Genomic DNA, 27,857 nt, shown 5'->3' on the forward strand with positions numbered 1-27,857 from the left:
CCCCCTCCCTCTTTCCTTCTCTGCTGCTCTGAGCTATCCCTACTGGGGAGAGGGGCCTCCTTTGTCCCAACACTCAGGAAAAAAGCAGCATATGAAAGAAAGAGACCAACTGAACAGGCTGCCAGCTCTGAAATGAGAGTGAGGGGACTTTGGAGAAAGAAAGGATATCTACAGTGTCAGTAGATACAGTAATTACCTAGTGTACAATTCTGACACACAGATCCAATTCTTTGAAATGCCCCACTGAACTAGATGTCTCCATGTGTTCTCAATAAGATAAGGGCATGAAAACATGCAGACATATATCATTTAAGAGTACGAGGAGTCTGATCACTTGGAGTTCATCGCCCCCCCAATTTGGATGGAGGCCTTTGTGACAGAGAGCGAGTGCAGATCGAAGTTTCCATAGAGAGCACCCCCGCCCCCCTTTATCTCCTGTCTGTATGGGACATCCTGCAGCTGCCCACTCACCACAAACACACAGGCTTAGCCAATGGCAGGCTAGCACTGGGCCTTCAGAATGAAATCAGACGATTGTAATTGACAGGAAAGCGGAGGAAACGCCCCATTTAGCCACCACTCATGCTGAATCAAATTACATACCCTTTGCCTCTGCCTTAGCCCCAGCCTGGGGATTTCAGAGGGAGGGAGGGGGGATTAGAGCTGTTGGAGGATAAGAGGGGGGCTTTTTGGGGTGGAGAGAGAGAAGGCTGCTCCCAAAGAAAAGAGAACCTGCAGATCTAGTCTTTGTGAGGGGTCATTTGTGTGTCTTCAGTGAAGGGGTAGTTAGAAGGCTGCTGCCTCATGTTTGCTGGTGGTGGCAGGTGAACAAGGACATGCTGGTGATTCAGCTGGTCTCCCACTAACACTGCATCAGATCGCTCTATTGCGTTTTTTCAGGAGAACACTTTTGCTCAACTTCTGTCCATCAAAATATGATGAATAGTTACAATAGACTGTTGTCCCAAGTCTAGGCAGCAACAGAGCCCCCCTTTCCCCATTCTATTGTCAGCAGACCACTCCTGTTGTCCATGGACTGTGAAGAAATAGAACTGTACTTTCAGAGTATCTAAATTTTATTACATATTTAGAAATCAATTGACTATTTATTAATGGGGAGAACTGCACAGTGGTTTGGTCTGAACTGTCAATGACAAWTTCAAGGCAGTATAACGCTGTTAACTGAATATAGTATTTTCTATTCTTTTTTTATTTTGTTTTAAGCCTTAATATTTTGTATTAATATTTCTTTCACTTTGGCATGAAAGTTTAGTGACATACAGTAGGCCTTCAATAGTATTGCCCCTTAAAAAAAACTTTCACGTAACTATTTGTCAGAAAAGAACGTGAATCAACCGGGTTGGGTGGGATTAAATGGAATTGGGAAATTAGCCTCTTAAACCCTTTACATTAAAATATAGAGTAAAGCACCTTATTGTAAGAAAACACATATAATTAATACCAAACCGACCACTGATGGTGAATATTTCTTCATAGATTTTGAAAGACATGCACATAAGGTTTCCCTATCATGTTTTTATAATATAATTATTGTTATTCCTTGTAGTAGTGGTATTATGGGAGACCTCTCATCCATTCAGTCAGTACTGATGACTTGGTTGAGTTTGCACTGGTTTAATGTAGAGGGCTTTTTAGAGAGTCTCACTGTTTTAGAGGCTGTGGGAGAAATTTGCATTGTGCTTTATGAGAAAGGATTCTGCGCATCTGTGTGTATATATATATATCAGTAATTTACATCCAGTCAAATGCCTGCTATATAAGTGGGATTTTGATTATTTTTACAAGGTGAAAATATCCTTTTGAATTTGTTTGTTTATGGACTTTTAAGATCACTTTGATTTATATATATATATATAATGTCCCCTCATCTATATATATATATATAATGTCCCCTCATCCTTAAACATAAAGACATATATTGATAGGCTACTTATATGTGTGGATCTAATAAACTTAAGCATTTCATCAAGTCAAATATATAGATAAGAATACCACAATACCACATACTGTAATGATGAATACAGGGCTGTATTGATGTTTCCACTGACAGATACCGATACATTCTCTCAAATATGTAAAGACGTGTTCTAAAATATTCCTAGATCCTTTTGGATGAATCAGGTTTTATGTACATTAGGATGAAAAGCAATAATGTCAATACTGCAACAGTAAACAAAAGAGCCAGTTTAGTAAGTTCAAAGAATTCAGCGCCATCCATAACACAACCTTGATTCATTTGAATATTACTCMATTTTTGTCTATCTTCTAAAAATGCATATGGATTTATGCCAATGTAGGACGAGAAATGTAATTAATTAGTATCGGTTTCAGGCACAAGAGCATGTTTTTGTTGCCTTCCTACGTCTTGCTTTTAGTAATTTTTGACTGCTTAATCCCGTCTTTTTCACATTGAATATTAATAAGACTGCAAGCATACCTCAAATACAGGGTGTGCCACCACCAGTGCAACCTCAAGATTTCCTTCTCTTAGTATCTGTGGAATTTTGAGAACACAATACCTATTATTTGGAARAAACCAATTGCATTGTAAAAGTAAGCTTTTCAGTGTAAACATACAATGCTTTTCAGGAACATAACATGAACAATTGAGGCATTTCCTGTCTGTCGAAAGCAGGAACTCATAACTCCTATGGTGATAGATTGGTGTTTAAGTGACAACTTAAATCACACACTAAAGTAGACGCAATGGTAAAACAGAAGGTTGGATTATTTCCATAGGATCTGTCGAAGACCATATGAACATATTCTGATGCCCAATGCATTGAGCCAAACATTTTCATCACTTGACAAAGTAGCATTTATTTAACATGTATTWCTCTGTATTTATTCATGTTTAGGGAGAAACGTTTATAGTTACCATAAGCATATCATGAGAATATATTTCAGTTTTTAGATTGGTTCCAAAACATGTTTTGTAACTGATTTGATGGCACAATTTAATTATTTCTTTATGCTGTCTGTTATAAGTAGTTGTCATTATCCAGCTTTTAGCTGATTTAAAATAAAAGGTCAAAAGGTAGCCAAAGAACAAAACCTTGGAAGAGGTTCGAGGACATCTATAGGAATGATATTGCTGATCATAAGCTTACAATTCTACAAATGTTAACACATTTCGCCCTTATCATAGTTTGGATTTATTGATGAAGGTGGCTGAGGTCAATACAATAATAATCAGCTTTTGTTTTTAATAACCCACTCGTGATAGTTTTGTCAAAAGTCATACAGCATACAAGCTTCAGTCAATATTGAAATGGACCTTGTCTCAATAAAGACATCCTGTTTCAGTTTGGTCTTTTTTTATGCTACAGTAGCTTCAGTGATCAACTACCCAATCACTGCCCAAAGACACCAATCCCTCTTACATTGTATTTATATTGGTATTATTGCCAACTTAGATTTATAAATAATTATGTCAATAAGTTTTGTTTTATCATCACAGCTGTTAATGTGAAAAGGCTGGACTTGTCTTGGGAAGTTTATGTTTCTTCAGAATGGGGCAGGAACACATACTAAATTAGAAAAAKAACAGGTAGAGATTTGTATTTGTTTACAATTCTGTTCAAATTCATGTTGAATTGCAGCTGAAGGGCTAGATTCGTCTCAAAGACCCCCGACTGAACAATAGTTGAATAATGCATAAGAAAGTTGTTAAGATTACACAAATACCCTGCAGTACCTTTGTTAGAGTTCAAAAATAATACTGCGGTTTTAATTTAATATTGTTTCTAGTTAACTCTATTCTCCATGTCGAAGTATGATAGCTGAAGTTTAGTACAGTACATAAGAGTAACAGTAAAATTAAGATCCCATGGCATTAACATATTTCATCAACATAACCACAAGGTATATAAAAAAGCTTTAAAGAAATTCAAATGGACATATATTTAATTCCATATATTTACCTTGAGGTGTAATTGATATAGAMATTTAAATAATGACTGTCTTATAAGATGAGGTGTAGCTTGATATATGCACCCAGTATATGAAGTACTCCACTTCCTTTAGTGGWGAAACAAAGATGGCGGTGAGATAACTCTTAGGGGGATGTCTATTTCATTAACTATTTTTTTCAATTGTTAGTGTTCTTTACAATATATTAAAGTAACCATAGAAACTCTGAACAGTTTTCTTCTCTTTAAATGTACAACTCTTTATGCATTATGTATAACAATAATAGCACCCCTTTCAAGGAGTGATAGGAAATCCTTTAAATTGATGCACTTAAGCAATTATTCCGATCTATCATAATCGCAAGATGAGCAAGTAATGCATTTGAATGTAAAATAAATTACCAGTGCACTCCTTTTACCTATTGGTTTATACATTTTAAAGTGAGCTGGAAAGAATTTGTGAGAAGGTTTCACCGCAGTCTATATTTGAGTTCTTCCACATACATTTATAGAAAGCAACTTAAAAAAAAAAATATTATTACAGTTTCTTAAATCTATTTTGCTAACATGGGTTATTATTTCATAGAAAGACGGGGAATAAGTCAGTTTCTGGATGTTATTTATGAAAATCTCAAAATGAAGAAAACATGAGTAACCTCAAGAAATGTGTTTTTTAGTTAAAAATACAAGAAGTTAATATATTTCTAAACACAGGAAAGTTGGTTTCTGCTAACGGTAAAGAAAAAAAAAATGTTTTATTTATGAAAGTTATGGACTCACCTCCACTGTATTTCATTGTAAATGAAATAAGAGTTGATGTGGGTTCCCCATAGCTTATATTTTAACTTCCGATATGCACTATTTCAAAGGACACCAGTGCATTCACATTGGAATTATGACAGAAAATAATATAATATTTTTAGGATTTGGAGGTATTTTAGTCACTGAGCATCAATTCCGTGCCTCAATTACACATTTATTTCTTGCATCAGCACTCTTTCTCTATGCTGCTTGCTTACCTTTTCCCCTTTGACTAACCCCATACTGACTGGCCCCATTACACATTTCCTCTGGAGTCTTAACTTGCTTTTATTAATCTCTAACTTTTTATGCTAACACAGCTTCAGTTGTGATTGCAATGCTGAGAACGAGTGATTCAGGTGTCCCGCAAGGGCACATGTAACGTATACAGATACACACACATTCATATGTCTACTACTTGGGACCCTTTGTGATTGGTAAGGCAAGAGAGGACATCATCAAAGCCTTAATGAATGATTACCTTAAAATTGGGCTTAAGTTTCGTGAAAACATGACAGGGTGAGAGCTGAGCTGAGTGATCAATAGTTTAGCACATAGGCACACTGTGTAGTAGATCTATGGTAACCAGCCACACACACACCAACACATTCATATCCGTACTAGTTTGCATGTATCTTGTATGGTCACCTAGACTGGATAAACACCACAGATCCTATGTGTTTGGTTTTAACACAAGGGGTCTGGGGCTGGTTGTTCCTTGTAGATTTTCATAGTTGGCGCCCCTTCAGAAACAGAAAAAAAGGACAAGTATTTCAGGTGAAGCGAAGAGAGGCCGTTTCAGTCCCCATGTGACACTGTCAGTATTTTGTCCTTTTCATTTTCTCATCACAGTTCTATAAAAGGGGAGGAAAGCTTGGTTGTCATTCCATCACGTATGGATGAACCTAAAATGTATTTATTTCAATCCCAAAACTAGGTAGTTAAAAGTGAACATTTGTCGTACAATTCAACATGTCAGGACGGTATATTTTCCGCCACAACTGACTGAAGCACGGGGACTGAAATGACCTTCCAGCCTTCACGTTGTCCTCTTCTGAAGGGGCCACCACAGTCTGACAGTTTGTCTTTGGTAGTGTTTCTTCAGATTCTCCCGGCAACGTAGAAGTGTTTCATACCGGTCTTATAGTGGTCTTTGTGCATTAGTTTTGGGTCAGCATCTCCTGGCTTTAGTTTCTGGTTTCTCTGTGATCAGCGAGAGAGGGTTTGCCATGTGGCTGGCCGTCACTTTGATAAAATAAAAAAAAGTATTCTTTGAACTGTTACAGTGTGTCATGCCCGCAAGAGGCATGTGATATTGCAGGTTTATTTCTTAGCACATGTTTTTGTGAATAATTTTTGACATTTTATTATTGTATCTGCACCATATTAGTTTTGGTTTCTGTTATTTTTTCAAAGATTCAAGATGTATTGTAAATGTTTCTAATAAAACAAAAATGAAATCATTTCCGATGGATGCTCTTTGCTTTGTCTTGAGTATTTTATAAAGTTGCAGTTGTGAAATGGCAAACATGTACCATAAGTGAAGTACCATACAGTAACTCCACAGTATGTCATTTTTCATTGAAAAGTAGGCACATGGTTAAGGCATTAAATAAGCAAGACTTAAGAAATTACATTTATTTATACATATGCAATCTAAATGTACACATGAGAATTAACATTTTAAAAACCTAACCTTCACCACCCAATTTACTATTGGGAATGCTACAAGGGAAAAAAACTCAGCAGGATAATGACTGTTTACACTGTTGACCTTCGGCTGTGGTAATGGCACCCTGAAACTTTCCCCACACCTCCCCTCTTGCCAAACTAGCAGATCTATAAGGGCTAGTATCCTCCCTAGTGCATACTCTTACCAACCTACTGACAGAACTACACACACCCAGAAAAGAGAGAAAATATAACCATACAAAGAGACCTGGGAAACTCTTARGGGATATCCCAGAAGGCATGATACGGTTCCAGTTACATACAGTGGATAAGGGGTGGAGGAGTTCATTTACAGTAAAACAAGCCAACTTGTGTACATCAGAGACGCAGCAGCGGGCAAGGCTGAGTGCCCTTGCTACCCATCTCTTGCAACATGAGCTGTCCATCCATCTAGGACAGCAGGCCGCAGGGAGGGCTCAACTCAGAGACCATGGTATATGACCACTCCTCCAACCAATATCCCCTCATCACCCTCACATATCTCCAGTCACGGAGAAAGCGACAGCAAATCAGTTAAACCGGAAAAGGATGGTTCACGGTGATAAAGGATAACACCCAAAAGAGCAAGACTGCTTTGTTAGCAAAAAAGACATAGGCCTATGTGAGAAATATTGCTGTGCACAAAGTACTTTGTAATGGGTTTCAACAGGGAGGAGGAAAATGTTGATCACAAAAAAATCTGAAGMGCAAACTTTATTCTGTGTAAAGACGAATAGGGAAGTCGAAGAGCACTGATAAAATGGACATGAAAAGTTCTCCAAGGACCCCCATTTTGTGCAGTTTAGATTGGCCTGACATTCGACCAGGAACATTTGGGATGAGATGGCTTAACTCCTCGTTTCCCCATTAGCCAAGAGTAGTTACATTTAATAACTCCATCATAAAAGGATTTGATTACCAGTGAAATCAAGAACAAAAAGAGAGGACACCCGTCATATATAGTAAGCAGCTTAAGATCAAACCCACCCAGTGTTGCATGTTAGCACAAACAAGACCTCAATATATAGTGTTAAATAAATATCATTGGGACAAACGCAAATACGTTTGGGAGGAGCTGCCTGACAATGGAGAGGTGGGGGGGGGGGTTACACTTCAGTGAAGTCAGGTCTTCACTGCCGAATCTTATTGCCCTTTTTCTGTGCTGGGGAATTGGGTGTGTTCACAGGCTTATTAAATTGAGCTGACAATTGGGGGGGGGGGGGGRGAAATCAGTTCACAATGAGTGAGACAAAAACTGGAAAGATATGGCGGACCATACCCTAACATGCTAAATTTCTCAATTMATGTAAATTAATTCAATTCATGTCCTCTTTCATATTTAAAACCAATCAAGCCAAGGCGTAACCATAAAGCTTATTGAATTAGATGGGGACAGACTTCTCAGAGGAAACAATGCATTGAGGCTATGGAAACACTTGGTTGCCCCCCTTGGTCTCCCTGTCCTTCTGTCTCCCTATGCATCTCTCCACTTGTTTCTGTCTGCCTGTATCCTTGTCTCCAGGTTTCTCCTCCTCGTCTCCCAGTCCTCCCGCCCCGTCTACCCGTCTGTCCCTGACGGTGGTGAGGCCTCAGTTGTTCTGGCAGCAGGCACTCGACTTGGCAGCGTTCTGCGTGGGCTGCACCGTGATCGGCACCACATTGGAGTTGGGGGAGAAGTCGGCGTCGCTGCGGCCCGTCATTTGCCTCTGGGACACGATGTTGTAGATGGCTGCAGGAGACGGACAGACAGACAGGTGAGGACACAACAGTTGCTGTTGGGTTGTTGGGTGATGAGAAAGGGAGAGTTTCATCAAAGATTACAGTGGATACAAAACTGAGAACAAGATGGTCATGCAATTGGGACCTAACAGCATTTGACTTTACAGGGTTGTGTAAATAAATAACAAAACAAACATGAAATGGAGACAAGCTATCATAGAAACCAGCAGCACCCCGTGGCTCCTGGGGATTGAACTTCTGCACCTTCCCTAGGATTACTCTTGAGTCTGGCACGCAAAACTAACTTCAGACTGACCCATACATGCCACTGACTGGCTGGTGAATCCCAAAGTCAGTTCCCTGCCTCTAAATCAGCAAGAGATTGAAAAGAGCAGACAAGATGACCTCAACCAAAGTCAGTTCCGGATGACTGTGTGATCACGCTCTCCGCAGCCGATGTGAGTAAGACCTTAAAACAGATCAACATTCACAAGGTCGCAGGTCCAGACGGATTACCAGGACGTGTACTGCGAGCATGCACTGATCAACTGGCAAGTCTCTCCCTGTCCGAGTCTGTATAACCAACATGTTTTAAGCAGACCACCATAGTGTTCTTGGGCCCAGGGACTAAGGTAACCTTCCTAAAAGACTACCGACCCGTAGCACTCACATCTGTAGCCATGAAGTGCTTTGAAAGGCTGGTCATGACTCACATCAACACCATTATCCCAGAAACCCTAGACCCAGTCCAATTTTCATACCGCCCAAACAGATCCACAGATGATGCAATCTCTATTGCACTCCACACTGCCCTTTCCTACCTGGCCAAAAGGAACACCTATGGTGAGAATGCTATTCATTGACTACAGCCCAGCGTTCAACACCATAGTGCCCTCAAAGCTCATCAAAGGACCTTGGGACTAAACACCTCCCTCTGCAACTGGATCCTGGACTTCCTGACAGCCCCCAGGTGGTAAGGATAGGTAACAACACATGCGCCATGCTGATCCTCAACCCAGGGGCCCAAGTTTGGCGATGACAACAGTGGTAGGCCTGAACACCGACAAGACAGCCTATAGGGAGGTCAGAGACCTGACCGTGTGGTGCCAGGACAACAACCTCTCCCTCAACATGATCAAGACAAAGGAGATGATTGTGGACGACAGGAAAAGGAGGACCGAGCACGCCCCTATTCTCATCGACGGGGCTGTAGTGGAGCAGGTTGAGAGCTTCAAATTCCTTGGTGTCCACTTCAACAAACTAACATGGTCCAAGCACATCAAGACAGTCATGAAGAGGGCACGACAAAACCTATTCCCCCCTCAGGAGACTGAGAAGATTTGTCATGGGTCCTCAGATCCTCAAAATGTTATACAGCTGCACCATTGAGGGCATCCTGACTGGTTGCGTCACTGCCTGGTATGGCAACTGCTCGGCCTCCGACCGCAAGGCACTAGAGGGTAGTGCGTACGGCCCAGTACATCACTGGGGCCAAGCTTCCTGCCATCCAGGACCTCTATACCAGGTGGTGTCAGAGGAATTCCCTAAAAATGGTCAAAGACTCAAGCCACCCTAGTCATAGACTGTTCTCTCTGCTACGGCACGCGGTACCAGATCGCCAAGTCTAGGTCCAAGACGCTTCTAAACAGCTTCTATCCCCAAGCCATAAGACTCCTGAACATCTAATCAAATGGCTACCCAGACTATTTTCATTGCCCCCCCCCCTCTCTTTTACACCACTGCTACTCTGTTATTATCTATGCATAGTAACTTTAATAAATCCACCTACATATACATATTACCTCGACTAACCGGTGCCCCCACACATCAACTCTGTACCGATAGCCCCTGTATATAGTCTCGCTATTGTTATTTTACTGCTGCTCTTTAACTACTTGTTACTTTTATTTATTATTCATTTTTTAAACTGCATTGTTGGTTAGGGGCTTGTAAGTAAGCATTTCACTGTAAGGTCTACATCTGTTGTAGACGGCGCATGTAACTAATAAAATTTGATAGCTCACATTTGTATTTCAATGTACATATTGCGACCAGACCAAAAATGCTTTAGTCATTTCATGGCAAACAGCAGATCTGATTGAGGCTCACACAAAGTGTCATTGTCTGAGTGTGCCAATTACAGATGCTTTTGACCTTAAATGTCAGGTACTGTTCAATTTACTGCAGAGTAATCTTACAGTAGAGGCCTCGTAATAACCTGGATTTTGCTGCCATCTATTGGTGGAAGATGAGTCACCACTGAACAAATGGACTACAAAGCTCTCAGAGTACAAAGAATTGAGATATATATACTGCTCAAAAAAATAAAGGGAACACTAAAATAACATCCTAGATCTGAATGAATGAAATATTCTTATTAAATACTTTTTTCTTTACATAGTTGAATGTGCTGACAACAAAATCACACAAAAACGATCAATGTAAATCAAATTTTATCAACCCATGGAGGTCTGGATTTGGAGTCACACTCAAAATTTAAGTGGAAAACCACACTACAGGCTGATCCAACTTTGATGTAATGTCCTTAAAACAAGTCAAAATGAGGATCAGTAGTGTGTGTGGCCTCCACGTGCCTGTATGACCTCCCTACAACGCCTGGGCATGCTCCTGATGAGGTGGCGGATGGTCTCCTGAGGGATCTCCTCCCAGACCTGGACTAAAGCATCCGACAACTCCTGGACAGTCTGTGGTGCAACGTGGCGTTGGTGGATGGAGCAAGACATGATGTCCCAGATGTGCTCAATTGGATTCAGGTCTGGGGAACAGGCGGGCCAGTCCATAGCATAAATGCCTTCCTCTTGCAGGGACTGCTGACACACTCCAGCCACATGAGGTCTAGCATTGTCTTGCATTAGGAGGAACCCAGGGCCAACCGCACCAGCATATGGTCTCACAAGGGGTCTGAGGACCTCATCTCGGTACCTAATGGCAGTCAGTCTACCTCTGGCGAGCACATGGAGGGCTGTGCGGCCCCCCCCAAAGAAATGCCACCCCACACCATGACTGACCCACCGCCAAACCGGTCATGCTGGAGGATGTTGCAGGCAGCAGAACGTTCTCCACGGCGTCTCCAGACTGTCACGTCTGTCACATGTGCTCAGTGTGAACCTGCTTTCATCTGTGAAGAGCACAGGGCGCCAGTGGCGAATTTGCCAATCTTGGTGTTCTCTGGCAAATGCCAAACGTCCATGCATACCATGCAACGGCAGTCCAAATATACCATGCAACGGCAGTGTTGCATGGTATATTTAAGCAATAAGGTCCGAGCGGGTGTGGTATCTGGCCAATATATCACGGCTAAGGGCTGTTCTTAAGCACGACACAATGCAGAGTGCCTGGACACAGCCCTTAGCCGTGGTATACTGGCCAGATACCACAACCCCCTGAGGTGCCTTATTGCTATTATAAACTGGTTACCAATGTAATTAGAGCAGTAAAAATACATGTTGTCATACCCATGGTATACGGTCTGATATACCACGGCTGTCAGCCAATCCGCATTCAGGGACTGAACTACCCAGTTTATAATRTACACTAACCTGTGAGAATAGTCTGGAAAGCCAGCTCCACATTAGAGGAGTCTAACGCCGAGGTCTCCAGGAAAGACAGTCCATGCTTCTCTGTGAAAATTGAGAAAAATAAATAAATAAATAAATTTGCAACAGCCACCACAGTGTAAGCTAGAGCAAATAAAAATGGCATGATGTCGGTGACCCTTTGTAGTCGTGCTGCATGAGCCAACCCTAGTGACAAATCAATAGCAGAAATTGAACGAGAGCCTGTGGTTTCACATGGCATGCTTGTTTACTCTACACAATGACGTCTTCTAGAACAATTTCATTCAATTATATATATATATATTTATCAGACACTCTTATCAAGAGCAATTTACAAGTCAAAGTGTATTCCATGCATGAAATAAGACTCAAGGTCATAAGTAAACACTTGAAACATTATGCAGAGCTACAAAGAAGAAGTGTGATAAGCTGGAAATGTCACATTGGAGTGTGGAGAGAAGCTAAAATCACAATGGAGTCAACTTGACTGGCTTTTTTTCTATTGCTGGGTATGTGAATTCRGAACCATGGGCTGTTAACCACTGACAGAGGCAGCCTGATGGGCACTCTTGTCTCCACATCAAAGAGCAGCCCCTAAGGGGAAAGTAGACAGTGGAAGGTATTCCCTTGTCCACTGCGAGGCTCAAGTGCATCACTTTCCCCAGATTATTTTTGAAATGTGTTTAAAATGCCCTTATTCCAATTTTGAAAGCGAGATTATGGACATATTTACCAAAACATTGGTATTGTGTTGTTCAGATTGCCGTATCTCTATGTCTACTGCTATTGTGAATAAAAAAGCTAAAATGATTGAGGGAGAAACAACTCTCCTGTACTGTCCCCTTGGCTTGTAATGCTGTGGAAGAATCAGCACAAACAGATTAACAAGATGGCTATAAAAAACTAGTTGATGTGAGGATACCTGCCAAGGCCTTGGCCTCATCCGTGGGCACGGCCCTGAGGTGGCGCAGGTCACTCTTGTTTCCCACCAGCATGATGACAATGTTGCTGTCAGCGTGGTCCTGCAGCTCCTTCAGCCAGCGTTCAGCGTTTTCATACGTCAGGTGCTTGGCGATGTCATACACCAGCAGAGCCCCCACTGCCCCACGGTAGTACCTACACAGAGGACAGGAGGAGGGAAATAAGTTTTACTGGGAGCAGTGGTAGACAGAACAGCTGAGCATTGGCTGAGTCAATGGAGTGGTAGATATAGTTTGTCGTTCCCTACATGAAATGCTATTGCATACATCATAAGCAAAGGACTCAAAGTTGTCAACAAGATGAGAACATTTGAAAATTAGCAGAAGTAGGCTGGAATGTGCAGTACGCACAAATATCCTCAATGGCTGGGTTTACACAGGAAGCCCAAGTCTGATATTTTTTTTTACATTGATTGTCATTTGACCAATCCCATCAGCTCTTTACACATCAGATCTTTCAGAGCTCATTTGTGAAAAGGATCTGACGGGATTGGTCAAATGACCAATTAGTTAAATAAAGACCCGAATTGGGSTGTCTGTCTAAACACTGCAAATATGTCAAAAGGTGCCTGCCTGGCAGACAGACGAAAAACAAACAAATCTCTATGTGTGTGAGCAGTGTTAATACTCACGCTGAGGTGATGGCTCTGTAGCGCTCCTGTCCTGCAGTGTCCCAGATCTGGGCCTTGACAGTCTTGCCCTCCACATGGATGCTGCGCGTGGCAAACTCCACCCCAATGGTGCTCTTGCTCTCCAGGTTGAACTCGTTGCGGGTGAAGCGAGACAGCAGGTTACTCTTCCCCACTCCAGAGTCCCCAATCAGCACCACTGAAGCACGCAGAGAGGATCGAGGGCATGAGTCAGACAGACACCACCAGAATAACAATACATTACGCTACCCACTGTACAGGGGTCGACAAACAACTTATTTTCTATGATGTAGGAACAGGAACACTCAGTAGGGATAAAACATGTCTGACAAAAAATTGTGGTAGAAGATATGACAGCTCCTGATTGGGTCGCACCATGTGTCTGCTGTTCTGTTAGTGATTAATGGTCTACTGAGAGGGCCTGACTATACTTGACTGTAGTTCAATAAACAATATGTGTTTTTACTATACACTAAGCCCCATGACGTGAAGTTTCGACCTTTGTGAGGTAGCGCCTAGGGCTATTGTCATGAATGACCAAAGTTTGATTTAATTGACCAAGAAGATGATGCCTTGTGTAGTTCAGCCTATTCACTTAGCACCACCACTGAACCATGCCCTTATGGGCCAATTAAACATTTGGCACCTGTTCCCGTTGACACCCATTCATTTCCAAACACAAGGCGGGGTGTTGGGAAAGAGGATTTTACAATGACTGAAATCCAGGTGAGTCAGGAGGAAAATCCTAACTCAAACTCACCACCCTGTTATTAAGAAATAGGAACTGGTTGTGTGTTGATGAGGCCTTATTGACAAATRTCCTACTCCCACAGAATGTAGGCTATGTTAATCATACAAGCTAAGCATGGAACCTCATCACATGAAAATGCTACAGTGGAGCAAAAGACAGTTAGAAACGTGCCTACCAATTGACGATTGTGCTGACTGACTCAAGCTAGGAGAACCTAACAAAAGTAAACTTGTTGCACAGGAAATCCATTGCTCCATTCACATCAGTTAGTCCCAGTTCCCATGTTACTAAGTAGTTCCAAGAACATCCTTGTCATTTTCAAGAAGGACTCTGAACTACAATTCCATTAGACTAGCCTATCTTCAGGTCACGCTATCTGGTAACAGTGATAATACGGTGGCAGAGGAACTAACAGCAGCATTATGCAACTTTCAGTGTACTTGTCACCAGAAACATAWYAYCACCAATTTAGGCTACGGTATTGTGTAGGCTGCATTCCAGAGTTCTAAAGATACAACCATTGTTCTATTCTTGGACGCCATCACTACATAGCATAGGCCTAAACAGTGTAGTCTAGCTTCCTTAAAAATCCAAATTCTATTTCCCAATACAGTATAAGGAAGTTATTTTAAGTAGGCCTATCTTATCTGGAAGTCAAATCAACAAGAGAGCATATGTTATTTGTAAAAAGAGCACTCAGTAGGAGTCCTTTAAACAAGAAAGCTGGTCAACTTGCTGTGCAACACTTACAAGCTCCTAGTCGGGAGCAGTGATTCAACCACTCACCTGACTGACTCATGCCTAAACACTGAGGGTGCAGTAAAGAAAGCAATTAAAAGCAGGAAACTGGAGGGGGAGGAACCTACTGGTTATGTGACCTACTGACAGTCCTCACTTTAGGCTCTATGGGGCAGTGCATTCTAGCTGTGTAATCTAATCTATCTTCACTATGGTCAGAGGCCTTCTGTATAGGGACAGACACACACACACGATTCATGCAGGTCTTTCCAGTTTGACAACATGTTTGTTTGGGGTTCTACATTTGAACAAAGGACCCCGTGCACTTTATTTCCCTTGTGCAGGACAAAACAACCCACGAGGGAAGTAGTTAGTGTAAGTGAGTACAGGGGAGCAGTAAGTATCCACTATTATTGTAACATACCAACTGTTGTTGTATTCTTACAAATGTAGGCCTACACATTCTCATATGTAGGCCTAACAATAGGCTACAGTGCATGTGCACAGAAAAGTCTGGGAAAGGTACGACTAAACAACATAGAACATAAGGTCGAGACAAGTCATGTTGAGTAGGGGCCAATAAGATTTCACTCTGTGCTATCTGTTAGATGAATTAGGCCACGGTCATCTTTACTCCACTTCATTCAGATGTAAACAGATCGTGGAGATGACTGCTTTCTCTAAACCCAGAGTGACCCAYCACACCAGGTCAATGGAATCCCTACAAACAGAATGGTACTAAACCATGTGGTCACTGGTCACCTTAGGGCAATCTGTTTGAGTAAATGTAGTATTTTGAGGTGTCATCCTGCCATAGTCAGTGGGCTATATGACTCCTGTTGACCAATACTTCCTCTCCTGATGATTGCGTCATAGGCCCACCACAAGATGACTAAACAGATGCCACTTAATGGATAGTTACTTGGTGCTTATTAACTGACAGTGTTTAGTGCCGTTGCAATCAACTAGCCTACTACACAATTGTAGCCATATTTCTACTGAATGGAAACAATAGTTTCAGCAATTCAGAGTGAAGTTGTTACTGTAACTGGTACTGCTACGCATTTCCTCGTGTCATTGAGAACTGATTTTGGCAGCGCTCGTTACATASTTGCAGCAAAACACTCCGAATAATTATGACAGGGCGGAAGCGGCGACAAAAGAAATGTATTACATTGAAAGCGGTGTAGCTCTGAACCAACTGTAGGTCGAAATCCCTACACTCAAAAAAATGGCAATGTCCTAGTAAAGTATCGTAAACACACTCACCTTTAAAAAGATAGTCATATTCGTCTTCTCTATTCGTCATTTCTTCAACGTTTCTACCTATATAAATGTGAAATGTTCAAACCCTCCCGTGGTGGTTTCTCTGTTCAATTCGACAAAACTTCTTGACCATTTATCTCGCGACCGACCGCTTCCTTAGAACGAACAACCGAATCAAAAACGTACATTCGCACTATGTCAACACCTCTAATATATTATTCGACTATATGTAACCTATTTGACAGAAATTTTTAAAGACAACAAACTATCTTTCACAAACTTTCGACTCCTCTTCCCCACCACTTGTACTGTGCCATTTCCGAGCGACGTAACGTCGAGTCTCTAGCCCCGCCCTTTACCCAGTTTCGACTGGCCAATCGACGACTGATACCTGTCACTGACTTTCCTGTGATTGGTCTACATTGTTGTCATTCATGATTTGCCTCCACTGATCCTACTCATCGCTTCTTGGGTGACGTCTTCAGTCTCAAGCTTTCCCAGGTATGCTGATGCCGCGTTCAAAACACCTGGGACCTCGGAAATCTCCGACTTCGGACTCTAGTGCGTTCAAGACAACTGGGAACTACTGCACACAGCTCGGACACCCATGCATAMCCCACAAGACATGCCACCAGAGGTCTCTTCACAGTCCCCAAGTCCAAAACAGACTATGTGAGGCCACTACGTAGAGCCATCACTACAATGAACTCTAGTCCACATCAAGTACTCATGCCAGCAGTAAAATTTGATTTAAAAAAACAGATAAAATACATCTTATGGAACAGCATGTGAAGCAACACACATATAGACACATGCGTACAAACACACGATAACATACAAACCCTGTACACATGGATTTTGTGTTATATATATGTGGTAGTAGAGGCCTGAGGGAACACACTTAATATGTTATGAATGTATTGTAATGTTTTTAAAATGTATAACTAGCTAATGTGGAATCATAATAAATACAAATACAAAACTCGGAAAAAACGAGTTCCGACTGGGAAAAATATTTTTGAACGGTCATCCAACTCGAAATTCCAGGTCGGGAACTCGGGCCTCTTTTTACAGCTCCGACTTTCGACCTGAAGATCACTGACGTCAGGATTTGAACAAATTTTTTCCGGGTTCCCAGTTGTCTTGAAAGCACCATGAGCCTCAGGTTTAATTGATCCTTGGCACGGTATCATAATGACGCCACGTGAACTGTAGGCTATGCTTATGCAGCTAAATATATGCAATTAATATATACTTCTTTGTCAATCTGGATGTTGGCCTATCAGCCTATTTATTGTATTTTTTGCACCTTGGGWCTGAAAAAAGCACTACAAATTAAATGTATTATGATTATTATAGGTTTAGCCAAGGGCTACTTATGAGATCAATATGGTCAATGTCTGATCATTAATGGGATAACTTCATTAGATTCAAAAGTGATCCCCACAGATGGAAAATGTAGGCTATTCCATTATATTCTCATCTATCAGTTGCTGTTTGTGTATTATACTTATTGGCATATGCATTTTTAGATGTATTATAATGGAATGTGTGTATGATGGATTGGCTATTATTGTGAAGGAAATCAAATGTAAAAAGTGATAATTAAAAGGCAAGCAATAATGAACCTAGCATTTGAGTGCAAAAAAATATTCCTGTATTGTTGTAAAATCACCTCACAATAAGAATAAGCCGTTTTGGAACAATTTAAGCATAAAATAAAACAATGACATGTTACTGTACATTAAGTAAACAGAGCACAAACAACAGTGACAGCAAATTTAATTAATCAAGCTTTGTGTAAAATTATAAACATGGTTTTGGCACCTGTTGTCCAACCTCACAGTCACTAAAAATACAAATATTCTGTACATCAGTTGACTACCTTTTTTTCAAAAAAATGTGTATCCTTCCAAGCAAAGTTGAATCTTAAAAGTTTACACAAAATCTTTGTTTGAGACATTTTTTATATTCAAATGATTTCTGGATTCTTTGGGGAAATGTATCATGGACATCCAGCCATGTACATACATACACATTACATCATCTTTAGGAATGGAAAACTCATTGTCTGCCACCATGTAAATGTGTCACATCAAAGTGGTCTTGCTCGGCATCATTCTTTTCAATCAGATGTGCACACTTTTGGCACAATAACTAGAGGAAGATGGAGTGCTCTATACCACATGAGGTCGTAATAGGGGTGGGTGGGTCAGGCAGCTCCATACTGCTCGACAGTCACCCCTTTTAGCCACCCCCCCACACTGGGTGGTTTGTCCCATCAGAGGTTCGTACAGCAGGGCTTCTTCTCTTCAGGGTCGCCTGCAGCTCTGGGGACAGGGCTGGCCAGAGACACGGCACTAATGGACCCCCGGGTCACCTCTTTACTGCTCACCTTCCTGTGGATCTCTGATGGAATAGGCACAGGGATACAGTATGAATTCTGGTGCAACAAACAGTGACAAAAAAACATTGACCACAAACTGCCAGTGACACAACTGCTTACACAAAACAAATGTGGCACAAGCATTTTGTTCTGCAATGCCAACTTTCCACTCAGTTTTACGGATGAATTACTGAGCATTGATTGCGCTACTATTACACCAAAAAAACAAGGTTAGCTAGAGAGCTAAAAACAAACAAATCGATAATAGGGTTGGTACTGTAAATATATAAAGTAAATTACCTCCAAGGACATTTTGGAATGCCGTCTCAACGTTTGTGGACTCCAAGGCTGATGTCTCTAAGAACAATAGGCCATTCTTTTCTGCAAAGAGCAAGAATTACAGAGTATTTTCTCATAATTTAGGTTTGTCAAATTTGGGGTGAACTAGTGACTCAAGCCCAGTGCTTGACATGGACTAAAATAGACTCTGGTACTCATTTTGGGTGCCGGTACTGTTTATATTTACAGTAGGTGCAGGAGCTCAACAATACCTTTGAACTAATATTCTATTTGAGGAACAGGAGCTCAAGCAGTAGAACATTTGAGGTGCCGGTATTCAGCTCCCAAGTCAAGCACTGCTCAAGCCTTGGACCAATAAGTTTGGACCAATAAAGTCTATTGGCCGATTGGCTGTTGTGAATATTAATATATTAGCAATGCAAAACCACAATTCACTATATAAGGGAACAACATTTTGAAGTTAAATGCTTTGTGTTTATCCTAGGATATATTCATTGTGCCTGGCAGCTGTACCCGCAAAGTCCTTGGCCTCCTCAGTGGGCACTGATCGCTCTGACCCCAGATCAGTTTTGTTGCCCACCAGCATGACTACGATGTGAGGGTCTGCATGATCATAGAGCTCCTTAAGCCAGCGCTCCACACTCTCATAGGTCAGATGCTTGGTGATGTCATAGACCAGTAGCGCTCCGACAGCTCCTCTATAATAACTAGGTAGAAAATATGAAAGCAAAAGAGGTGATGAGATAAGTCAACACCTTACCAATAACCTGATGTTTTTATTCATATTGATACAGTATGTGATGGGTGATGCCTCTGAGTATCCATATCCCATGTTTCTCTTGAAATGCCATGTAGGCCTCCATAGTATGATACATGATTGAACCRACGAAAGATTTATAATATTCTAATAGACTTGTTTTTTGATTACAGAAAGACATTTCTAGGGAAGGAAATGTACATGAGGGAATTATTCAGTAAAGTAATTACTAAACTCTGGACAGAGAAGAACTAATCCTGCAGTGGTATAGCATATCCTCAGATTTGTCTTGTCATTAAATTGATTGGACACAGTTTTATTGTTTTGAAACGTGTTTCCATGCCATTAACCCTTCCAGAATCTTTACAAAAGTCAGAGAAGAAGTCAGAGAAGAAACATGTTTGAGTCTGGATGTTTATTGAGTATGTCCAGCCAAATGGATATTTAGACCAAAATGCACAAGTAGTAAATGACTGGAACAGTGAACCTGCTGTTTGTTCCTCCAGGCTATCTGGGAAAAATGTGAAACCAGTGCCTGTCCACGTGGCGTGTTTGGGCCTATAATACCACCCAAGATACCCACACAATAGTGAGAAATGGTCCCTTTGTGTGTGTACGTGGGTCCACAGTTTCACCCAGAGTACTCACGCGGAGGTGATGGCCCTGTACCGCTCCAGCCCAGCCGTGTCCCAGATTTGAGCCTTGATGATGAGACTTTTCAGTTCAATTGTGCGTGTGCTGAACTCCACCCCGATGGTGGTGCGGCTGTCGTGGTTGAACTCGTTCTTGGTGAAGCGGGAGAGCAGGTTGCTCTTGCCAACGCCGGACTCACCTATCAGAACCACTGGAGAAGAAAGAAGGGGGAGCGAGAGGAGGGAATGAGTTCTAGTGCACCAGAAAGATGTTTGAATATGTGCTTTACATCCCCAGTGACTCCCTATTATGTGAATGAATGGTATGTCTATCATCTAGAAAGGGGACTARGCGTGTTTCATCCTAGACATAGAACACTTTATTTTGCCATAGTGCAGACGCACAATAGTATCAGGCGTAGAACCTCAAGGTGCCATTTCAGGGCACAACACATATGGAATTACAATAATGAGAGTAAGTAATGGTTTTTACACACAAAACAATGATTCTTCAATGTATCTCTTTCTTTACTGTTATAATCTCACTCATGTCATCCCATTGATTAATACCAACTCATAATTACAATAAGGCTGCTCCCTGAACTTCATGCACATAGTGTAACTCTTAGGTGAGGCCTAGGTGTGTCCTCAAACAGCCCACTCAATTTCACTAACCCTACCCTAAACCCTCAGTCTTAGTCTGCTGCTCATTGTTCCCATTATATCATTAGGACTCTCTTCACAATGATGTTCTATGACAGAAACAGCACCACACCCGTGCAAATGGTTACTGGGCTAATTATGTTAAGTGAGGAATGTAGAACAAACCATCTGAGAAGTAGCATCAAAATCATGGCTCAGGTGTCTTTAAAATGAATTATCATGCTTGTTCGTATTAATTATAATCCAGGAAATGGGAGCTAATATGTTATTATTATGCTGTGTAGGTTAAGAGATATGTAGTATATATAGTGATGGGTCAGTTGTTGAAGAGAACCAAAGGAGAACCAGCGAGGATGGGATTTATTGCATTGCTCTTGGGGAATTTCCTGTAATGAAACAGGCCTTCAAAAGAGGAAACGACTAAAAAAATCTGGTGGTACAGTTTACGCTGATACTTCCCTATATCTATCTTGCTGTGAGCAATCAGTCTACTGAGTCCAAACAGAAGAGGTACAAGGAACAATGAAGCCCCCTTGTATGTTTCAGTGACTCATGTGTTTGCTTATAGAGTGTGAGCAGCTGACTCAGAAAGCCAGCCTTGGCTTACTTGACAAACATATAGGAAAATATGACCACAACACACAATAACACCATGATTTCAACACAGCCGACTGAGCTGAGCCAAACACCAATTCCTGCTTTAATCTCAACCATGAGAATGTGAGCTGAACCAAGATAGGCATCCAAGTTCCATGACGCACCAGTAAGGAAGATCTAAGAAGTAAGTACCCAGGAAACCAAGAATGTGAAAAAGAGCAGTGTGCAGAAGGTTAAAAAAAAGTRACATGTTTATTTAGTACAGTCACCTAATACATATTATATTTATTGCCCTCCAAACCACAAGTGGGGATAAGATTTTGTAACTTTTATTTAACTAGGCAGGTCAGTTAAGAACAAAATCTTATTTACAATGACAGCCTAGGAACAGTGGGTTAACTGCCTTGTCCAGAGGCAGAACGACAGATTCTTACCTTGTCAGCTCGGGGATTCAATTTAGCAACCTTTTGGTTACTGGCCCAACGCTCTAACCACTAGGCTACCTGCTGCCCCAAATATGCAAGTATATGCAAGTATTGATTCTCTTCCCAGCATGCTGATTTATGCTACAGAGCTTTTAACAGGCAATACATTATTTTTCAAAAGCAAAAATGTTGGGGTCATTCCTGTTCATGTTCCCAGATTTACATTATAAAGCAACTATCYGGTTTCTGGTCTCTGAACCTAAGTTAGATTTAACCTGAGGTGTAAAACAGGCAGCAGGAAAGAATGTTTGCGAGATGTTCTACTTTGGTTTGTTTTGGCTAATTGTTCACTCCATTGGCAGATCATTGTTCTGCTTTTAGTTTTTAGTAGGTGAGATGAAAATGTGGCCATTTCCCCTCCCATACTCAGTAACCTCTTATGCAAACAAAACCCCTGGTTTCCATGGCAAATAGGACAAGAGGCCTTGAAGCACTCTACTGGCCTGGTTTGACTTTATTCTGAGGAAAAAGGGGATTATGTAAATTGCAGAAAAAACTCCTCCTCATGTAATAATTCAGTTTTACTTCAATTGATTTATGACTGAGCAGTTCCCTCAGCTTATTTAGATACAAAAGCTGCATTTACTTTTAGACAATCAAAGCAGGGAATCATTTAGATTTTACTTCATTATGTCTGGATGGTTTCAAAAATAAAAAGTTATAGTAGAATGAATGGCAGAAACTTACATGTGGATCAGTGAAAACACACAAAATTTGACTTCGTCACCTTCCCCCTGGCCCAACCAACTGGGTTTTCTTGTTTCCCTACCGACAAATCACTTCACCTCATCATGCACAACATCACCTTCTCTACCATGCCTGCAGCGTATAGGACTTAGTAGGTCATTTAGTGTAACAGTACACATGTTTCTCTAGTGTGACTATAGACATAATGGAAAGAGTGATAGGCTCAAACATTCAGGAACGTGTTTTCCTGGAATGACATTGACAAGCTTGTGAAACTCACCACAATATCAGTTGGGGGTCGAGAATGTATTCAGTTAAAGAGAAATAGCATTCAAGTTCATAGAAATAGCAACATTCTTGAAGTAGCACTGTCTTGACTTGTAAAATACGGTAGCTTATTAATGAACCTCAAGGTTAGAGGCATTCTTCAAAGTACTGGATAAAACTCCTAGACCTGGGCCTGTATCCACAAACTGTCCCAGAGTGGGAGTGCTGATCTAAGATCTGTCCATACAGGATTATTCATCATGACCTAAAATGCTAAACCAATCCTAGATCAGCACTCCTACTCTGAGACGCCCTGCACTACAGGACTGGCGTAAACATAATTGCCAATATTTATTGAGTGCATGCACTATGCAAGACAACTTGCTTCTGAAACAGGGTGTGTCCTAGACTTTTTCTGTAATTTCAACACAGGTGAGAGTGACCTGCATCCTATCTGTGTGGTAAATGTGTTACTAACAATCTACTGTGTGCTTTTGATACTGTGCTGGCACTTAGCTTCTAGCCTTAGCATACACACAGTAAGTGACAGAACCCAATRGTTGTCTGTACTGAACAACACTGCACTAGCTCTAACTACAGAAAAAGTAGGTTTCAGAGTCACTCTGTTGACATATACACTATATCATTATTGTGGCTCAGTTAGTAGAGCATGGCACCTGCAATGCCAGGGTTAGGAGTTTGATTCCCATAGAGGACCAGTAAGCAAAAAAAGTCTGACAATGCATGCAATCACTACTGAATAAGAGTGTCTGCTACATTATGTAAAGGACATCAATCTGTTAAATGTGAAAGAACATGGACTCACCCTTAAAGACAAAGTTGTAGGCCTCATCTGAACCCATGATGTACCCCTTCAGTGGTGCCACAATGTGAAGCCTTGTCTTCAAGTCCAGCTCTCAAAGTGTKAGGGGAGAAAGGAAAGATGACACTGGCCCAGAAGCCACTCACCCTAATCTTCAGATTTAAAAGAGCTGCACAAATACTTTGCAAGTCACCTGTCCCCCTCTATGTTTAATATAAACTTAGATTGTTTACAAGGAACTTGCTCCGCTGTGTCATAAGGTAGTTCTGCTGAGGAATGATGGGGGTTGGGGGAGTGGCTTGGTGTAAGTCTATGGCAGGTTGAACAGGTAGAACAGCATGAGCAACTGTATGAAAACAATTGCTACATGCCACCTGCTGGACAAACCAAATTATTGTCTTCAGGAAATTACTGTTTCCCTATCCCTTTTTCATGGTGAGAGAAAATCATAGCTTCCTCTGAGGTGTATTCACTATGAACCAAACGGAAGCAAACGAAACAGGGAGGGACCTACCTGCCAAATAGAACCTAATTGTTGCAAAACTGTTTCCATTGCAAAACATTTTGCTACAGTATGCAACTAATGAATAAACCAACCCCTGGTTCTGTTCATTTCAAACCAGGAACACAAAGCAACAGTAAAAGGGACCTAGAAACAGTGTTGATAATGGTCTGAATTGTCAAACAGAAATATATCAGTAAGAACAATACTGTCAAACAATTGACAAGGTGATGCAATCTTAGGTCTGTTCAGCAAACCTGTAACGCAAAAAAACAACTTGGTACCCCTGGAACTAAAAATCGAACATATAAATCAAACACATAAAACCATTTATGTTTCCATTGAAAAAAAACAATAGTATATGGATAGCCTGTTACAAAGGGATATCATACATTTTATTGCGTGGCAGCAACAGACAAATGTAAGATTCTGACTAGGGTAAACAGTGAATGCCTTAAAGTTAATGTGTCAGCATGTTCAGCAGTCCTCTTGAATCTCAAAGACTTACATAGCCAGCCTTACACAATGTATGAGCTTGACTTTTGAACTGCATGCCACAAAAGGACAAATTACTAAAAACTCAAGCATTAAGTTAGAGCATATTGAGTATAAATATAGTAATCAGAAGATAAATACTCAGTTCATTCATACACAGATTGCAGTGGTTCATGAAGACCAGGTGAAGCATTCACATCAGCAAGTTCATGTATTTTCAGGGGAGACAAAATTGAAGACAACGCTCCAGCCAGACTTCCCCTATGATGCAGCAACTTGGGTTAAAGGTTCCTCCAGGTACAGTACCAGCGCTTCAGCCTAAAAATACCACACATACAGGAGAAATATGCTTAGTATGGTATGCAGACATGATCTGTGCTCATGATCTGTGCTCTTTAAATGACATACAGTTGAAGTCGGAAGTTTACATACACCATAGCCAAATACATTTAAACTCAGTTTTTCACAATTCCTGACATTTAATCAGAGTAACATTTCCCTGTCTTAGGTCAGTTAGGATCACCACTTTATTTCAAGAATGTGAAATGTCAGAATAATAGTGGAGAGAATTATTTATTTCAGCTTTTATTTCATTCATCACATTCCCAGTGGGTCAGAAGTTCACATACACTCAATTAGTATTTGGTAGCATTGCCTTTAAATTGTTTAACTTGGGTCAAATGTTTTGGATAGTCTTCCCACAATAAGTTGGGTGAATTTTGGCCCATTCCTCCAGACAGAGCTGGTGTAACTGAGTCAGGTTTCTAGGCTTCCTTGCTCACACACGCCATCTCAGTTCTGTCCACATATTTTTTTATATAGGATTAAGTTCAGGGCTTTGTGATGGCCACTCCAAAACCTTGACTTTATTGTCCTTAAGCCATTTTGCCACAACTTTGGAAGTATGCTGAGGGTCATTGTCCATTTGGAAGACCCATTTGCRACCAAGCTTTATCTCAAGACATCAGTCAGGAAGTTGTCGCTTCAATATATCCGCATAATTCTCCGCCCTCATGATGCCATCTATTTTGTGAAGTGCACCAGTCCCTAATGCAGCAAAAGCACCCCCACAAAATGATGCTGCCACTTCCGTGCTTCACGGTTGGGATTGTGTTCTTTGGCTTGCAAGCCTCCCCCTTTTTCCTCCAAACATAATGGTCATTATGGCCAAACAGTTCTATTTTTGTTTTTATTGTTGAGGACATTTCTCCAAAAAGTACGATCTTGTCCCCATGTGCAGTTGCAAACCGTAGCCTGGCTTTTTTATGGCGGTTTTGGAGCAGTGGCTTCTTCCTTGCTGTGCGCCCTTTCAGGTTATGTCGATATAGGACTCGTTTTACTGTGGATATAGATACTTTTGTACCCGTTTCCTCCAGCATCTTCACACGGTCCTTTGCTGTTGTTCTGGGATTGATTTGCACTTTCGCACCAAAGTACGTTTATCTCTAGGACACAGAACGCGTCTCCTTCCTCAGCGGTATGACGGCTGCGTGGTCCCATGGTGTTTATACTTGTGTACTATTATTTGTACAGATGAACGTGGTATCTTCAGGCATTTGCAAATTTCTCCAAAGGATGAACCAGACTTGGAGGTCTACAGTTTTTTTTCTGAGGTCTTGGCTGATTTCTTTTGATTTTCCCATGCTGCCAAGCAAAGAAGCACCGAGTTTGAAGGTAGGCCTTGAAATATATCCACAGGTACACCTCCAATTGACTCAAATGATGTCAATTAGCCTATCAGAAGCTTACTAAAGCCATGACACTTTTCTTGGAATTTTCCAAGCTGTTTAAAGGCACAGTCAACTTAGTGTATGTAAACTTCTGACCCACTGGAATTGTGATACAGTGAATTATAAGTGAAATAATCTGTCTGTAAACAATTGTTGGAAAAATTACTTGTGTCATGCACAAAGTAAATGTCCTAACCGACTTGCCAAAACTATAGTTTGTTAACAAGAAATTAGTGGAGTGATTGAAACACTTAGGTTGGCGTCATAACTTGTTTATGTAAACTTCCGACTTCAACTGTACATACTTGTTCTCTTCAGGAATAAGTCATTAGTGTTTTGTAATTTCAAATACAACACAATTCACATACCAATGTCATTCACACYCAAAGTATTCTTCCTCACCTTGGCTTTAAGCATTCCAAAGCCCACAGTCTCTTTGGCATACATGCACAGCAGTAGGTTAGCTACCCGTGTAATGGCCACCCTGCCTTCCTGCAAAGAGAAGACCAGAAAGGAATAGATAAAAATGCATGCACATTAAATTTCAATTGACCTTTGATGGTGATACTACCTCCCAAGCTGCCAACTAGCCTAGGTCATCATTTTCTACCACTATTTAACTAACGTTATAGGGCATACAACAGATTTTCTCTGGAGCCTCTGACTGTGATAGTCAATGGATAATCAAAACAAGGCAGAATTATGGAACAAAAATAAATTTGGTTCATGCATAGTAACTAGACCATATGGTTCAAACTCTAACCATGCAATCCATCAGAATGAATTTGAGTTTATCTTCGTTGAAAGCTTGATGCCCATTCTTGTCATAGGCCGACCATATGTTGCTTGCGATGGCAGCGGTCACTCGAGCGTCAGTGTCCCCATAGCCAGAGTAAGCCAAAAGAGACCCTTCATTGTTTAACAATCTGCGGGGAGAACATGTAAATACGTTAGCCAAGGAGAGTGTTAGGTAAGACTTACCTACATGTAGCTAGCTGTCGTTAAAAGTAATCTTTAAAAATATATATATAGCCAATTTAGCTAGATAGCAGAAAAGAACGCTATATTCACGTGCCTCTGCCACTCAATACTTACAGTGTGCTTTGTACTCCGCTTGTATTTGCCTGGCTGAGAACTTGCGTCAATGCTTTTGGCCGCAACATGGTTGGGTGAGCAATACTTCGCAGCAACTCGATTAATTTAGGCGAAATTATTATGAAATGTATATTATCATCCAGTTCAGTGACTTCTTCAATAACAACACAATCCAGTCAGCTGACCCCTTCAACTTCCTGATACAAATCGTAAGGCATTATGGGAATGGCACTGGGTGCGTTCCAGACGATTGAAACCGTTCACTGGAATAATRTATTCAATTGCACCAATTCAGCTCAGATCTGCCCCAATT

General features: G+C 41.1%; 3 protein-coding genes across 3 annotated transcripts; all 3 read right to left on the minus strand.

Moving 5' to 3' along the window:
• Positions 1 to 7,671: 7,671 nt before the first annotated feature.
• Positions 7,672 to 16,444, minus strand: LOC111965115 (ras-related protein Rab-11A). Its single transcript, XM_023989119.2, has 5 exons — positions 16,129 to 16,444; positions 13,353 to 13,548; positions 12,663 to 12,856; positions 11,723 to 11,803; positions 7,672 to 8,172 (listed from the first exon to the last, which is right to left on the minus strand). Exons 1-5 carry the CDS (start codon positions 16,166 to 16,168, stop codon positions 8,033 to 8,035), a joined length of 651 nt encoding a protein of 216 aa, XP_023844887.1. The 5' UTR covers positions 16,169 to 16,444; the 3' UTR covers positions 7,672 to 8,032.
• A 1,446-nt stretch (positions 16,445 to 17,890) lies between these two features.
• On the minus strand, positions 17,891 to 24,000 carry LOC111965116 (ras-related protein Rab-25). The gene is made up of 5 exons (XM_023989120.2): positions 23,726 to 24,000; positions 20,217 to 20,412; positions 19,325 to 19,518; positions 18,812 to 18,892; positions 17,891 to 18,534 (listed from the first exon to the last, which is right to left on the minus strand). Exons 1-5 carry the CDS (start codon positions 23,760 to 23,762, stop codon positions 18,407 to 18,409), a joined length of 636 nt encoding a protein of 211 aa, XP_023844888.1. The 5' UTR covers positions 23,763 to 24,000; the 3' UTR covers positions 17,891 to 18,406.
• A 592-nt stretch (positions 24,001 to 24,592) lies between these two features.
• Positions 24,593 to 27,791, minus strand: LOC111965117 (ragulator complex protein LAMTOR2). Its single transcript, XM_023989121.2, has 4 exons — positions 27,545 to 27,791; positions 27,213 to 27,375; positions 26,852 to 26,941; positions 24,593 to 25,037 (listed from the first exon to the last, which is right to left on the minus strand). Exons 1-4 carry the CDS (start codon positions 27,610 to 27,612, stop codon positions 24,981 to 24,983), a joined length of 378 nt encoding a protein of 125 aa, XP_023844889.1. The 5' UTR covers positions 27,613 to 27,791; the 3' UTR covers positions 24,593 to 24,980.
• Positions 27,792 to 27,857: the final 66 nt, after the last annotated feature.

This window comes from Salvelinus sp. IW2-2015, linkage group LG6.1, assembly GCF_002910315.2.
Source record: "Salvelinus sp. IW2-2015 linkage group LG6.1, ASM291031v2, whole genome shotgun sequence".
Classification (NCBI taxonomy): Eukaryota; Metazoa; Chordata; class Actinopteri; order Salmoniformes; family Salmonidae; genus Salvelinus; species Salvelinus sp. IW2-2015.

Excerpts from the sequence above, each read along its gene's own strand:
- LOC111965115 (XM_023989119.2), bottom strand. The coding sequence starts at position 16,168 with ATGACGAATAGAGAAGACGAATATGACTATCTTTTTAAAG. Across the intron at positions 13,549-16,128 it reads ATATGACTATCTTTTTAAAG|TGGTGCTGATTGGGGACTCT; the intron begins GTGAGTGTGTTT and ends TGCGTGCTTCAG. Across the intron at positions 12,857-13,352 it reads TACAGAGCCATCACCTCAGC|GTACTACCGTGGGGCAGTGG; the intron begins GTGAGTATTAAC and ends TCCTCTGTGTAG.
- LOC111965116 (XM_023989120.2), bottom strand. The coding sequence starts at position 23,762 with ATGGGTTCAGATGAGGCCTACAACTTTGTCTTTAAGG. Across the intron at positions 19,519-20,216 it reads TACAGGGCCATCACCTCCGC|TTATTATAGAGGAGCTGTCG; the intron begins GTGAGTACTCTG and ends TTTTCTACCTAG. Across the intron at positions 18,535-18,811 it reads ATTCCAAAATGTCCTTGGAG|AGATCCACAGGAAGGTGAGC; the intron begins GTAATTTACTTT and ends CTATTCCATCAG.
- LOC111965117 (XM_023989121.2), bottom strand. The coding sequence starts at position 27,612 with ATGTTGCGGCCAAAAGCATTGACGCAAGTTCTCAGCCAGGCAAATACA. Across the intron at positions 27,376-27,544 it reads AGCGGAGTACAAAGCACACT|ATTGTTAAACAATGAAGGGT; the intron begins GTAAGTATTGAG and ends TTCTCCCCGCAG. Across the intron at positions 26,942-27,212 it reads TCATTCTGATGGATTGCATG|GAAGGCAGGGTGGCCATTAC; the intron begins GTTAGAGTTTGA and ends TTCTCTTTGCAG.